This window comes from Patella vulgata, chromosome 3 (genome assembly GCF_932274485.2).
Source record: "Patella vulgata chromosome 3, xgPatVulg1.2, whole genome shotgun sequence".
Taxonomy (NCBI): domain Eukaryota; kingdom Metazoa; phylum Mollusca; class Gastropoda; family Patellidae; genus Patella; species Patella vulgata.
The window spans coordinates 50,924,406-50,938,039 of NC_065881.2; the positions used below are offsets into that span (position 1 = coordinate 50,924,406).

Consider the following 13,634-nt stretch of genomic DNA (forward strand, 5'->3'; position numbering starts at 1 on the left):
ATTTGATCGACATGAACATTTGTATTAAAGAGTAGATCAAGAAAAATGACAAATAAATATTTGTCTGTTCTAGAGACCTTGCTCATTACGGTAATTGAAATTTAAAAGATAACAATATAATTTACCAACTTACGGTTTTGATAGAGTATTCGTTGGTTTCTTTATACGTATGATATAACTTTTCATTTCCCTACAAAATTATTTAACATATCAATGATAAACATATGTCAATTCTTTGGACATTATAGAGAGAGACAGAGAAATGGGCTTTAACGTTAACTCCACACAAACTAGGTCATTTCAGGACTAGCATATGGTTCAATTTTATTCAATAATTCACTTGCATAGCAGTGGGACGCAAAAACGAAGGAATGACGGACCCAGAGAAAACCCACAAGATTGGACAGGTGATCCTACCCTTGTCACGTACAACCGGGGAATCAAACTCACGGTACTTGACTCAGATGGATGTTATAAATATCAAAATAGTTTGTTGGGGTTTTAGTTAAAAAGACAAAGAGTGGGGATGAGAAATTGCCAACTGATCATATTTATGAACTTATAAGATCATTGTCCTAGTTTTGATCTTGAACCTAAGACATTCCAGATGAGCATATTGGTCAAAGCTGTAATCAACAAATGTGATCACGGTATGATAATATGGAACATCCAATAGGCACAGAAATTTATATTAAGGTATACTTACTGTTTTTTCTTCTTACTGGCAATAAAATTATCCACATCAAATTCAGTCAAACTCTGGAAGAAAAAGTCTATCTATTAATCAATATCCAAAAGACAAATGCCTAAAACTACGATGCTCTTTGGATAGTAATTTAAATGAAAACAAACGGTTGCCATGCAAGATACGCCCACATCTTGCAAAAGATTGGCAGAGAACAAGCAAAAAAAGTGAATTTTCGTACGATCAGGGGCCATAATCCAGGAAGTTACAGTCATATCAAAAGGAATCGAGATCTCTGGAATTTCAGCCTATATTTCAAGCTTCGTCAATATTGGGTAAAACTTGTGACCTGTAGAGTGTCCACAAACAAATGTGAACTGAAATGACATCATGGATTGTTCAACAATTTAAAATATCTGACTGATAATAAGCTTGACAGTTGGAATTCGATATAAGAGTAGGCCATAGTGCCGCTGTCCGGGCAAAATTTCCCTCATAGCACACTGTATGGCGTATGCCCGTCTTCATTAGCCAAGTTCGGAGCAAAACAGTAGGACGTTAAACCCCATTTCATTTCATTTCATTTCCTTACAACCATAATGGAAGCTTGTGAAGAATGCAGAAAAGTTTTTTCCAAACGATTCCATGTCCTGCAACACGCCAGGGAGCCAAATCATCCGACTCTCTTCAGATGTGTCAATTGCAGGAAGGATTTCCGTAGGAAGGAATACCGAACCAAACACAAATGCAAAGGCAACCTTCCTAATGATGAGGGAAACCAGCCCACCATGACAGATACCCTCCAGACAGCCATTCAAGAAACCATCGGGGAGCTCGCCCAAGGGCCACCGAGTACTTCTTTTTCGACTGCCACAGTCGCCGCCCAAGGGCCACCGAGTACCTCCTTCTCGACTACCACAGTCTTCAGCCACTGGGATTTCCTCACATCCCCAAACCAAATCGGAGGGGAATCCTGGACCACCTTAACCACAAGCAGGAGCGACATCTGGAACAATCATAACCAGTACCTAGATTCCCGTTTCCGGATCCCGATCCAACCAAGCCTAGAGGACGCCTTTCTAGAGGACCCCCTCCTCTCCACCCAGCTTTCCGCCAGTGATTTGTTTAATTCTCAATTTTTATCTGGCTTGGGTTTTATTTAAACTTTTCATAAAACTTTACTTTCTTGTTGTCTTTCCTAGTCCTACCACCCCCCTTTGTGGTCTTCCCTAGACCCTCTCCCTTTCCCGTCTCTCCCCATACACACACCCTTTTTATTTTTGCATGCGGTTTTTTCTTGCCCCCTACTCCACTCACTTTTTCTGGGTATACTTATATCTGTAGACCCCGGTCATACACCAACCCTGGTATTTTTTCCTTCCAACCCCGGTACAATACCAAACCCCGGTATTTTTTATTACGGGAAACCCCGGTAAACCCCGCCAAAAATAATCTCAAAATAACCCCGGTAAATTCCGAAACCCCGGTAAAATACCAAACCCTTGTATTGGAAACCCCGGTAAACCCCGGTAAAACTAACAAACCACGCTGAAATCTCACCGGGGTTTCCCCACAGTATATATAGAACCTCACTAAGTGTTATAAATCAGTCTGAAGAGTTCAATTCTGAACGAAACTAGTTACTGCTAAAAGGGATAACTGGTGAAATCGCCCATCTCTATCTACCTATTCAATTTTATTTCAATAATTTCCTTGTGAGCAGGGGTCTTTAGCAGTGAGTGGAAATTGGAGGACCCAGAGAAAACCCACAAGATTGGACAGACGACCCTACTCCTTGTCACATACTCAATATTCCCGAAAGGTAAGCAAAAGTATTAATTCAGATACCATCTTGGCTTTGAGTATCTTAAAAAGATATTATGTAAAAAAGCAAAAAAGATAGTGACATGTAATCCATAGAAATTTAATGATTGATCAATTTTAATAATTTCATTCATTCATCATCTTGATAGTGCAATACATATCAGCTAGCCAGCCACCCAACCTTACCCCTATGAAAACTGGGCATCAACTATGAACATTTATATACTGTAGTAACTTTGCAAACAAAAAGGTCCTGCAACCCATGAGGTACCATAAAGAAAATTATCTTGCATATACTCATATTTGAAAAGAAAGATATTTTATTTATTTAAAAATCTATAGTCCCTTTATCCACCATTCTCTTTCAATTAATTATTTCTGACATTTATTCAAAAAGTACATAAAATATAAAGATGCTTTAATTTTTTACTTACTGCAAGTCTGTTGCCATCTATGGACTGCTTTGTAAACTGATCTTTAAATTCTCCACTTAAATTAGCCTGGAAAGAAAGTTATACCCTATAACAGTGGTTCTCAACCTTTTTTTGCCAACGGCACACCTTGGAACATATGAAAAACTAGCGGCACACCTGGCTAATTACATATGAATTTTGCAAAATAAAAACATGGCAAGTCATAGACGGCATAAAACCGTAGACACAGACTGGTCATAGACACATAGAAATACTCAAACTAAATAAAGAAAATCACAGCTATAAACTGATCAGTAGACACCATTGAATACTCAATTGGGATCACATGGTTTTTCGCATTTTCTTAGTGTGCCGTTCAAAATTTCGCGGCACACTGGTTGAGACTCACTGCCCTATAAAGTGTAGGTTTAACTGGTACAAAATACTGTGGGAGACACTGTAGCTCAATGAGTAAGACGGTGGCTAATTAACCAGGAGGTTCGGTTCGCTCCCAGTGTTGTATAGATTTCCTATGGGTCTAGTTGAAAGAATGGAATGAAAAACTGTACTGGCGTGCACGCATCCTCGGTATCCCCAGTGGTTTCATTCCATTCTACTCCTCTAACCCCTGGGTTAATCTCGGGGGTGAGGGGGGTGGGCAAGTTTTCAAGTTATCCGCCCTAGATGATTGTGCAATTTTTATTGACATATCTCATAAATTGTTAATTGCAAAGCAAGTTCCAAAGGGAGGTAACTCTCACTGGATAAGGTTAGGAGTTAGCCTGAATGAGAGAAGTCTAAATGATTCTAAGTGTGTATTTATTAACAACAAGAGTTTTATTGAGAAACGTTCGTTCGTTTGTTCAAGAACTATATTGTTAATTGTAGACAAGTTATTGTGAATCAAATTGCCAAGTATATAGTTCAATAATAATAAACATAACAGAATGAAACTTTTCAGACAAAGAGTGAATAGTTATAATAATAACAAAAGTCAAACATATAGATGTTATACATACTACAGATTTTGATAATACAAATGAATTAGAAATATATACCGGTACATTATTTACATAAATCATTCAGTAAATGGACATGAATATGGTTATCTACCCTTATAAAAACTAAGGTGAAACGTCTGGCTTGTAAACTGTTTTTTGATTACTACAATCAAGGCTAGGGCAGATAATCTGAAATTGTCGAAACCCTATGGAATAACCCAGGGAATAGTGGAGTAGAACGGAATGAAAACACTGGGGATACCGAGGATGGCGTGCAAATAAATGAACCCTTGAAGATTGGAATTCGGTATATAAGAGTAGGTCATAGCACTGCTGTTCGAGCAAAATTTCCCTCATAGCACACAGCATGGTTTACGCCCGTCTTCATTAGCACAGGGACATTAAACCCCATTTCATTTCATTTCACTAAAATATTGTATTTTGAACATAACAGAGCTACGCTTGCTATTTCATTAGAGAAATTCACTCAGTCATATATATATGGTAATCTGTAATTATGTGTAAATGGTTTCTAGCAACCATTTCCCCCATTCCTGTGCTCCTATCTAAAACATGTATATTTTGAAAGAAATAATGTATTTTAATGGAGGCATGTAGTAACTAAAGAACTATAACAAATACTTATGGAAAAGTATTCTCTAAATATTTTTGATCAAGTACAAGAGCAACTGTGTAGGGAAATTATATATAGACAAAATCAGAAATCAAGTCTCAAGAAAAATAATAAAGCCAAAGGATGTTGACTAAATTTAATAAGGATTCTGAACTGTATAGTATACATTCAAGGAATATGATCTCTATCGCTTTTACAAGATTTTCCAGAAATCTAATATATCACTGGAGAAGTAGTTCTAGAAAGCTAAAATCCACTGGGTTTACACCAAATTTGAAAAAAATCTGTTTAAAACCAGCCTCTATTTTCCTGACAGTGGTGGTGACTTCGAAACGAAAGATCGAAGAATGCTGAAAAAAAGTGATAGGCATAGTCATGACTCCAATGATTCTCAACAATTTTAAAGAAGAACTGTATCGGATTACCAAGCCATGTGTTGATGGACAATATAATGTGGACATATAACCAGCGGCTGCCAGGCAAGATACGCCCACATTTTGCAAGAGATAGATAGAGAACAAGCTAAACAGGAACCAAGATCCTTGGTTTATAAAGATATATTTCAAATTTCATCAAAATCGGATCAAAATTATGACTTCTAGAGGCTCCACAACCTTGATATACCATATATGTACACTATTTGCGTACGAGGGGTGGCCATTTTGTCCGGCAGTTTTGGTCCCATTTTCACGAAATTCAAACTCAGCCGTTATTAGGGTGTAACAGTGATATATTCAAACGTTTTTTTTTTAATCGGATAAAAATTATCTCCTCTAGAAACATGTATTTCAAGTTTCATCTAAAATGGATCAACCTTGATATACCATATATTTAGCCTACACTATTTGCGTAAGATGGACAGCCATTTTGTCATGCGTTTTGGCCCGATTTTAATGAAATTTGAACTTTTTTAAATCGGATAAAAATTGTTACCTCTAGAGGGACCACTCACCACAAGCTATTAATGTGATTTTTTCGTACAAGCTAGGTCCATAATTCAGGAAGTTATGATCCGATATGCCCGAATATCAAAAGGAACCAAGACCTTTGGGTTATAAACATGTATTTCAAGTTTTATCAAAATCGGATCAAAATTATGACCTCTAGAGGGTCCACAACCTTGATATGCAATATGTTTTTACACCATTTGCGTATGAGGGGCAGCCCTTTTGTCTGGCAGTTTTGGTCCCATTTTCACAAAATTTGAACTCAAGCATCATTACAGTGTAACGGTAATATATTCAAACGTTTTTTTCAATCGGATAATAATTGTGACCTCTGGAGAAAATACAGTCATCGTACATTTATGTGATAATTTCATTTCAAAACACAATGTTCTGATTATATGTGATAGCTCAAATGTTCAAAGTTTGTCATTCGAAAAAAGATGGGCTTGAACCAGTGATGGGATTTCAAAAATTTTCTTGTCAGACATTTTTCCCGAAAATAAAGGGGCATAACTCTTACTATTATTTAAACAGGCGTTTTCAAACCACAATTAAGAATCATGTGTCAACAAAATATTCAAATTCATACGTAATAAAATATATGTGCACCTCATTAATTTTTATGTTTAATTCCTGTACGGATTTCAAATTTATGTCAATAATATTCCTACAAAATTATGTGACATTGTAATACCATAGAATTAAAGCATGCCGACTACTTCCGATCCGTACCTGTTTCAAATTCAAATTTTTCGGGTCATAAGTCGATACATTTTTCAGCAGAAGTCTGGCATTCGTCTTATACTCCATTTCGACTTATATATGGAACTGAAGGAAGTAGGATCTTAAATTGGAACTGAAAGCTAGGACTAAGAATCTGTCCACCACTTACATTAACTATATAGTATGTTTAGTGAATATTCAGATTTAGATTTAAATTTTTTATGTGGACCAGGAACTATTCCCCAAGCGCTACTCATTTTGCTGTGGGGTGACACCTACAATCGACATGAAACTTGGCATGCAGGTCCTTGGACTATTGCTCATAGTTTGACAGGCTTGGCTTTTTGATAGGATGTCACAATTCAAAGATGACCACGATGACATCAGTCACTTCCTGGTCCATAGTGCAGTGATACTTGTTTGATAGGATGTCACAATTCAAAGATGACCACGATGACATCAGTCACTTCCTGGTCCATAGTACAGTGATACTTGTTTTATAGTCTTAATAACCTTCCCTCCAAATAGATCTGACCGGTCCACATAGGGGTCATATAGATGAATATGTGGGTAGAGTTAATGTCTGTCAATCAAACGATCGGCAATTCTCGTAGACGGTGCGGACACAGTTGTTTCCTATGTCTAGTCCAAACTTCCAACAGTGACAACTCCGTTCAAAATAAAGTAATTTGACTGAAATTTTCAATATTTATTTTTTTTTATCATCTATTTTTGAATTGGCCAAATCTTTATTAAACTCTTAACTAATGTATCTTTAAGAAATATTCCAGATCTCACTGTAGAGAAGACAAATAAAAGATAATACTTGAACTATATAAAAATTTAACGAAATAGGGTGTGTGTATTTATAATCAGACTGACATCCTGATTATCTCACGTCCGCTATAATGTAAGAATAAAATATGTTGGGAAAGATTGTAATACTGCTCCAAATATTTCAATATTTAATTGACAATGGTAATTATTAAAATTTTGAACATGATAACATGATCTACTAGAGTTTTAGTATTCTGCACTTCCTTGTTTAAAAGATCAAATAATATATATGTATTGTGTTAGTTTAGTATTATGTTATTTATTTGTTAGCTTTATACAAGTTAGTGTATATATTATATTACTTTATATTATCCTCATATCGTATTTACTAGGGAGGTTATATAGAACTGAAATGACATCATGGATTGTTCAACAATTTAAAATAACTGACTGTTATCTAAATGACTGATAATGAGCTAACTAGTTCAAGTAAGATTTGGTTACTTTCACTAGCTTTTTGAAAAATACTTGAAGTTTGAACTGAACAAAAATTTCCATAGTCCATAGATATTCTTTTGTCATTAATCTTGACCATACTCCTTGCAACGTACATGCGGGGAATCGAAATCACTCCACTTCTTAACTCAAGAAGACCTTCTGGCCACTCAATAACCGGAGCTCTTACCGCATACTCAATATTCCCGAAAGGTAAGCAAAAGTATTTTGGATTGAGTCACAGGTTTTATCCTATTACTCATTAATTCAAGACAAGGCCTTGCATTTGCTGATATATGTGTTAGCCTGAAATGAAGAATCTAGTCCGTATTTCAGCTTTCAACTATAAATTGACACGTTGTGTAGATCAACATGTGTGGTTATTAAGATGAATAAATAAACCTCCCAAATGTTCACTACGATATGTATATAGCACAGAGATTCTATAATATTTTTAGTTATACCTGACAAAATGTCAGACACTACTGAACTTTGTGCTTGACCTGTATTAATACTGTTGATGATAACACAAAAAAAAAAGACAAAATCAGGTCTGGAGAAAATGACAGGCACTGTAGGTAGTGTTCCTGACAAAGTGTGAATCTGAGCCTGACATTTTCTGTGAAAGGTGCTTTATTTCAAGGCTTGTCGACTATGATACTTAAACATACATTATGCAAGAGCTAAATCTGCCTATTGCCAGTCTTTCTTTAGGCCTGAAATTTTACCTAATTTATTAATAAGACATTAATTAAAGTAGCTAAGTCTCTAACGCAATATTATTCAAAATCTTTGACATTGAAAACACGATTTATTTGTCGGTTTAAATCAACATTGATGTTGTGATCTTACCGGGAAAAGATGCCCCTCTGATATTCAATATTTAAGACAAAATAAACATTTTACAATTGGTACATGAATCGTGTACAATAATGCATTTCAGCACTATTTGTAATAAGGGACTTGAATAACAAGGCTATGCATATTCCACAAGTCATGTCGAACGGTGACGCTATATTCTTATCTGGAGAGCATGCCCAATAAATACTATCGGCGTAGACTGGAATAACCAGAAGCTAGAGACTGAAATTCGATTGAGAATACTGGCGTATGTCGCCGAACCTACAGTAAAAACAGAAAAATTGAATGTAAATCAATTTATACATTCATATTACATTATTGTATGCGTTGCGACCCATTTGTGTCATTTTCTAGGTCCCAAATATTAGTGACTTAGCTCCTTTAACTTATCCAGACCATAATCAACTCTCGATGTCATCGCTAGCCTGTGATATTTACTGGATTAGGATCTGATCTCCTACTCTATACGCTCATTCATGATTATATCAAGAGATGGATAATCAAGACTATGTATTTTATTGTACTGACTTTAGCAATGATGATTGAGGCTAGGCCCAAAATTTAATCGCTAAATTCTCGGTTCAGAGTGGATCAATTTGACTGAAATGTTCAGCAAATTCCCATTACATTATCTAGTTTTTAACTATTATAGTGAGAACTGCCAGCTCTTCATCTAATCTCCCATAATGTATCTTTAATATATAGATTTATTTTTCAAATTTAGGTGTATTATGTAATCAGAGTCTGTTTTACATATTCATTGCCTGTGGCTATTCTTACTATATCTTAATATGTTGCTAATCAAATTGATTAATGAGCAGTAGATTTAGGTTTATAAATTAATCATATATTATAAGCTAGTGACAAGTCATGGTAAGCTACTTACATCTTTAAGCCAGTCTATAACCTCTTTTACAGACCATCTTACTAATACCTCATAAGCTGGTAATTGTTTTGACATTTTTAATTCCCAACTATCACTTTGACAAACTTTTTCTCAAATGAATATGATCTATTTTGATATATTTCTTCCTGGTTCAATTTTAAATGAAGAGTTGTCCCCCTTTAGTCCCCCACACACCCAAATAACAGCCGTACTTTTCGACATTCACAGTGCTGTAAATGGTAAAATAGTGTCACGGTTAAATGAATACTATTTATAAATGAAACTAAGGCCCTAATTTTAAAATACGTCCATTCTTTAGCTTAGGAACCCTGGTCCACTCAGAGCGTGGCACAGGCCTGAATTAGTTTTCTGTCTATTTTTAGTAGTTCAGATTGAACGAAAACACGCTGCCCTCGAGTCAAATTTTGTAGTGCACATGATTGAGATCTTAGCAATTGGAATTCGTTAAATCGTAACACTTCTGTGGGCTCCAATGAAATAAATAAATATATCTTGTAAACTTAGAAAAATGTTGACGAGACCCCAGGGTAGAAAACTGCCCTGTATCCCTTTCTCAATCTTCTGAAGGGAGCCTTAAACTCGGTGATTCGAGTTCGAAATTAGTGCTTCCCAATTTGGCTCCTCCTGGTGCACAATCCCCCCTAGTATTCCATCAAGAACCAAGTTATGTATCGCGTTCACAATGGGCATTTGAAATTACGCAGAGATTGTCGGTCGAAACATTGCAATCAATCTCTGCAATTATTTGTTATTCACCTTATCTGTATATTTTCTTAATATATTTAAACGTATATCGGCCTACCTCCCCATTGGACACAGGCGATGTATTTATTGTTTTTGTTTTTGTTTTTTTTATTATTATTTTTTACTTACCTGTTGGCTACATCGCTGAATGAAAAATCTACGTCCTCTTCTAAAATGAATATGATGGAACACTCGTAATAAATCTCTAAAATCTCTAGATGATGTAGAAATGGCAGATCTCTCGCTACGTCTTCTGGCGGAAGAATTATTCTTGACAGAGCTTCTCAGTTTTTGAAAAATCTGGTCAAGCATAGTGTCTTGCTCGTTGAAAGTTGTATTTTAAAATCAAAATAAATGTCTGAACATCGCTTATACATAAGTTAGATATACATATTTTAATACAATTGTTGTGTTCAGAACATCACGTCTCTAAGTATTAACTTGTCTTCTTTTAAAAACACCGTGTTACAAATTTTCTCCTATATAAGCCGGTTTTCTAGAAGATTAAAGAGACTTAGTTGTAGATTTTCCGTATAAAAAAAGGCAAAAATTATTACAAGTTAACAAAATGGTCCATATTTTCCAACATTTCCTGATGAACTATGCCATTTGCGGTGATTTTCTATATACATGATCACATTACACCAGTAATGAGTTTACGAATTAATTAAAAGTTCTGCCAACAACTTACTTTTTTTACATGAAAAATAATAAGCACCATTTTACAAAGAACCAATACATAATCCGCTCATCATCAGAGCTCTACATTCCTGTCATAGAACCGGATTAAAGAACTGTGGAAACGATCATTTTCAGTTGTAGTCCCTTTATTATGGAATCAAATCGGAGATAGATAAAAGAAATTTCAAAACGGTAGCCGAGAGAGCAGCTCACTGCCGATGATACTTTGGATATTTGACGCTATATAAATTAATTATATCATTATTATAGATCGAGGTATTTTAATCATGTTATTATATTCATTGATATCAGTGTGTCATAAATTTATAATTCCTGTACAAATGGTTAGTAATAATACAGCAATTATTACTACAGCAATCAGACGGGTCGGTAAAATAAAGTTTAATCCAAGAGGATCGGGATCCAGGAATTGTTGCAGGAGGTGGTTTGCCATGTTCCTGAGACAATGTATCAATTGGAGGCGGGGAGGGGGAGGGGGTGTCTCTCCCTCCGGAATTAAAAATGTTTCAGATAACATGACAACGATGAAGAAGATGAGAACAACATAATCGCCAATAAATATAGCAAAAAGTCATACATGTGTGTATATAATATATAAATATATGTGCACATTTAGTCATTTACCTGTCTTCTTTGTATATAATAAGTGAGAATTCACGACATTAATCGCTTGGAATTTAAATCTGCTTTGAATATAATCTAAATATATCCCATCTTAAAGAAACATATGTGATTTACACAATTACATAGAAGCTTACATAAAAACCGCACGCGAGCTGATTGCAAATCTGTGCAAATTTGAGAATCTTTGATGTTTTTTGTTGCATAGCCCTTTTACATTTTACTATATTATGCATAAATAGATTCCAGTATTTCTGTCTGAAAGTATTGAAATGTAATCATGTCCATATCAAAATTCTATGGATACTTTGAGCTTAGTTTTTGAATTATAGCTTATTGAGTGTCTGTCCCATTCAGGGATAAATAGCATTCAGTTTGCTTTTATGCAGGATAAAACAGAATTTCGGAAATGACCAGCGTGCGTGTTGAATTTATCGGCTTTTTATTTTCCGAATAGCGTACAATGTGATAAACTTACTGTCAAAAAGGTATCAGTACAGTGGTAGACAAATCCAATATTCAGAAAGGTTTTAAAATTTGGAAAATAATATAAATTCAAGGTCCCTTTCGGGACTTTTAAGACAGATGCGTAAATGCGAGTATTTTAGCCTTAACAGCTTTCCGTACTTGTGACCTAGTTCACGCACAGTCGAAGCTACCGATAAGGGAAATCATCACGTTTTCGTAAACAAGATTACCTTGTCTACTGATTTTATCTTTTTTTTTAATTTTTGAGATAAATATTGGATTGTACTGATAAACGATGCGATAGTTTGGGTTGTTACCATTGTGACTTGCCACCGAGCCCACAGATCGAATGTAATGTCACATTACATTCTTTAGTAAACATTTTATGCAATTGTGTTGGTGTAACCTATGGTAAGCCAAACCAGTCAAAAGTATGAACACGAGAGGTAGACGACGTATTGGTGTGGTTGGTTATGGCGAGTTAGGCCAGTATTTAGTGAAGGCCATACAGGAAAGTGAAAACCTTGAACTTTCTTTTGTTTGGAATAGAACCTCTTCGGTATTGAATGGTAAAATTGATGAAACACTTATACTAAAAGATCTTTCTGATTTCCCAAAATTGAACCCAGACTTAATAGTAGAAGTCGCCCATCCTTCTATTACACGTCAGTATGGAACGGAATTCCTGAAGCATGCCGATTTCATGATGGGATCACCAACTGCCCTAGCAGATAAGGAACTAGAGTGTAATCTTCGAACTGCAGCTGCTTCTCGTGGGTTGTATTTACCAAGTGGTGCTTTCTGGGGCGGAGAAGACGTACAGAAAATGGCTGATTTGGGAACTTTAAAAGCCATGTGTGTAACAATGAAAAAACATCCATCATCTTTGAAGTTGAATGGTGACTTAAGAGCTAGAAATGAAGCTGTAGTTGGAGATAGTGCTGTTGAACTCTACAACGGACCAGTGCGCCAGCTGTGTCCTTTAGCGCCAAATAATGTTAACACAATGGCTTTAGCAGCATTAGCTGCCCACAATCTTGGATTCGATGGTGTTCAATGCAAACTTGTCGCAGATCCAAAGTTAACCGACTGGCATATCGTTGAGGTTGAAATATGGGGCCCTGGAGATATTTCTGCGGGGAAGGCATTCTATTGCCATACAATTCGCCGGAATCCTGCTCAAATTGGAAAAGTAACGGGCTCCGCCACGTATTCATCTTTTTTTAGCAGCATGAATAGGGCTTGGGGAAAAGGACATGGTGTTCATTTGTGTTAGAAAATGCTGAAAATGTTTGGTCTCTTTAATGGTTGTAAATGAATATTAATAAAAGTAAAATACATGAAACGTTTATTATGTGGTTGTTTAAAGATCCATTGTGGGAGATTAAGAGTTGGTAGTTCTCACTATAATAGATAATGTAAAGGGAATTTGCTGAAAATTTCAGTCAAATTGATCCACCCTGAACCGAGTATTTAGCGATTGAATTTTGGGCCTAGCCTCGGTCATCATTACTAACGTCGGTACGATAAAAAACATAGTCTCGGTTATGCACTTTTTGATTTAATCAGAAGCAGCAGACGGGGTTCTAATTCAGTAAATATCGCAGGCTAGCGATGCCACCAAGAGTTGATTATGGTCTGGATAAGTTAATTAATGTCTAATTAATAATTTAGATAAAATTTTAGGTCTAAAGATAGACCTAGGGTTACAAATAAAAACAAAGGCAACCTCATGAACTGTTTGGGCGAGTGCAGCCTAATGCCATGGCTAATGAGACCTCCGACTATACGTTCAGAGCTGACTAGGGCTAGGCTGAATCCCGACTTTTTGG

At 35.9% G+C, this 13,634-nt stretch overlaps 2 protein-coding genes across 9 annotated transcripts in view; one reads left to right on the top strand and one right to left on the bottom strand.

Annotated features, from left to right (window-relative positions):
* Window positions 1-10,429, bottom strand: part of LOC126815557 (uncharacterized) — a 51,508-nt gene extending 41,079 nt beyond the window's left edge. For 4 of the 8 annotated variants that reach the window (XM_050541265.2, XM_050541261.2, XM_050541264.2 and 1 more), the window contains exons 1-4: window positions 10,141-10,398; window positions 2,944-3,009; window positions 707-759; window positions 134-190 (exon numbers count right to left, since the gene is read on the bottom strand). In XM_050541265.2, the coding sequence (XP_050397222.2) occupies window positions 134-190; window positions 707-759; window positions 2,944-3,009; window positions 10,141-10,323 (359 nt within the window). In that variant the 5' untranslated portion in view covers window positions 10,324-10,398. Of the gene's footprint in view, window positions 1-133; window positions 191-706; window positions 760-2,943; window positions 3,010-9,246; window positions 9,399-10,140 lie in introns of those variants that run through there. The other 4 variants (XR_008787458.1, XR_008787459.1, XM_050541262.2 and 1 more) reach the window with 4 other exon arrangements.
* Window positions 10,430-11,972: 1,543 nt separating this feature from the next.
* On the top strand, window positions 11,973-13,147 carry LOC126815560 (aspartate dehydrogenase domain-containing protein). The gene has a single exon (XM_050541275.2). It carries the CDS (start codon window positions 12,236-12,238, stop codon window positions 13,076-13,078), a length of 843 nt encoding a protein of 280 aa, XP_050397232.1. The 5' UTR covers window positions 11,973-12,235; the 3' UTR covers window positions 13,079-13,147.
* Window positions 13,148-13,634: the final 487 nt, after the last annotated feature.

What these genes read in the sequence shown, in the direction of transcription:
- LOC126815560 (XM_050541275.2), top strand. Translation starts at nt 12,236, where the DNA reads ATGAACACGAGAGGTAGACGACGTATTGGTGTGGTTGGTTATGGCGAG.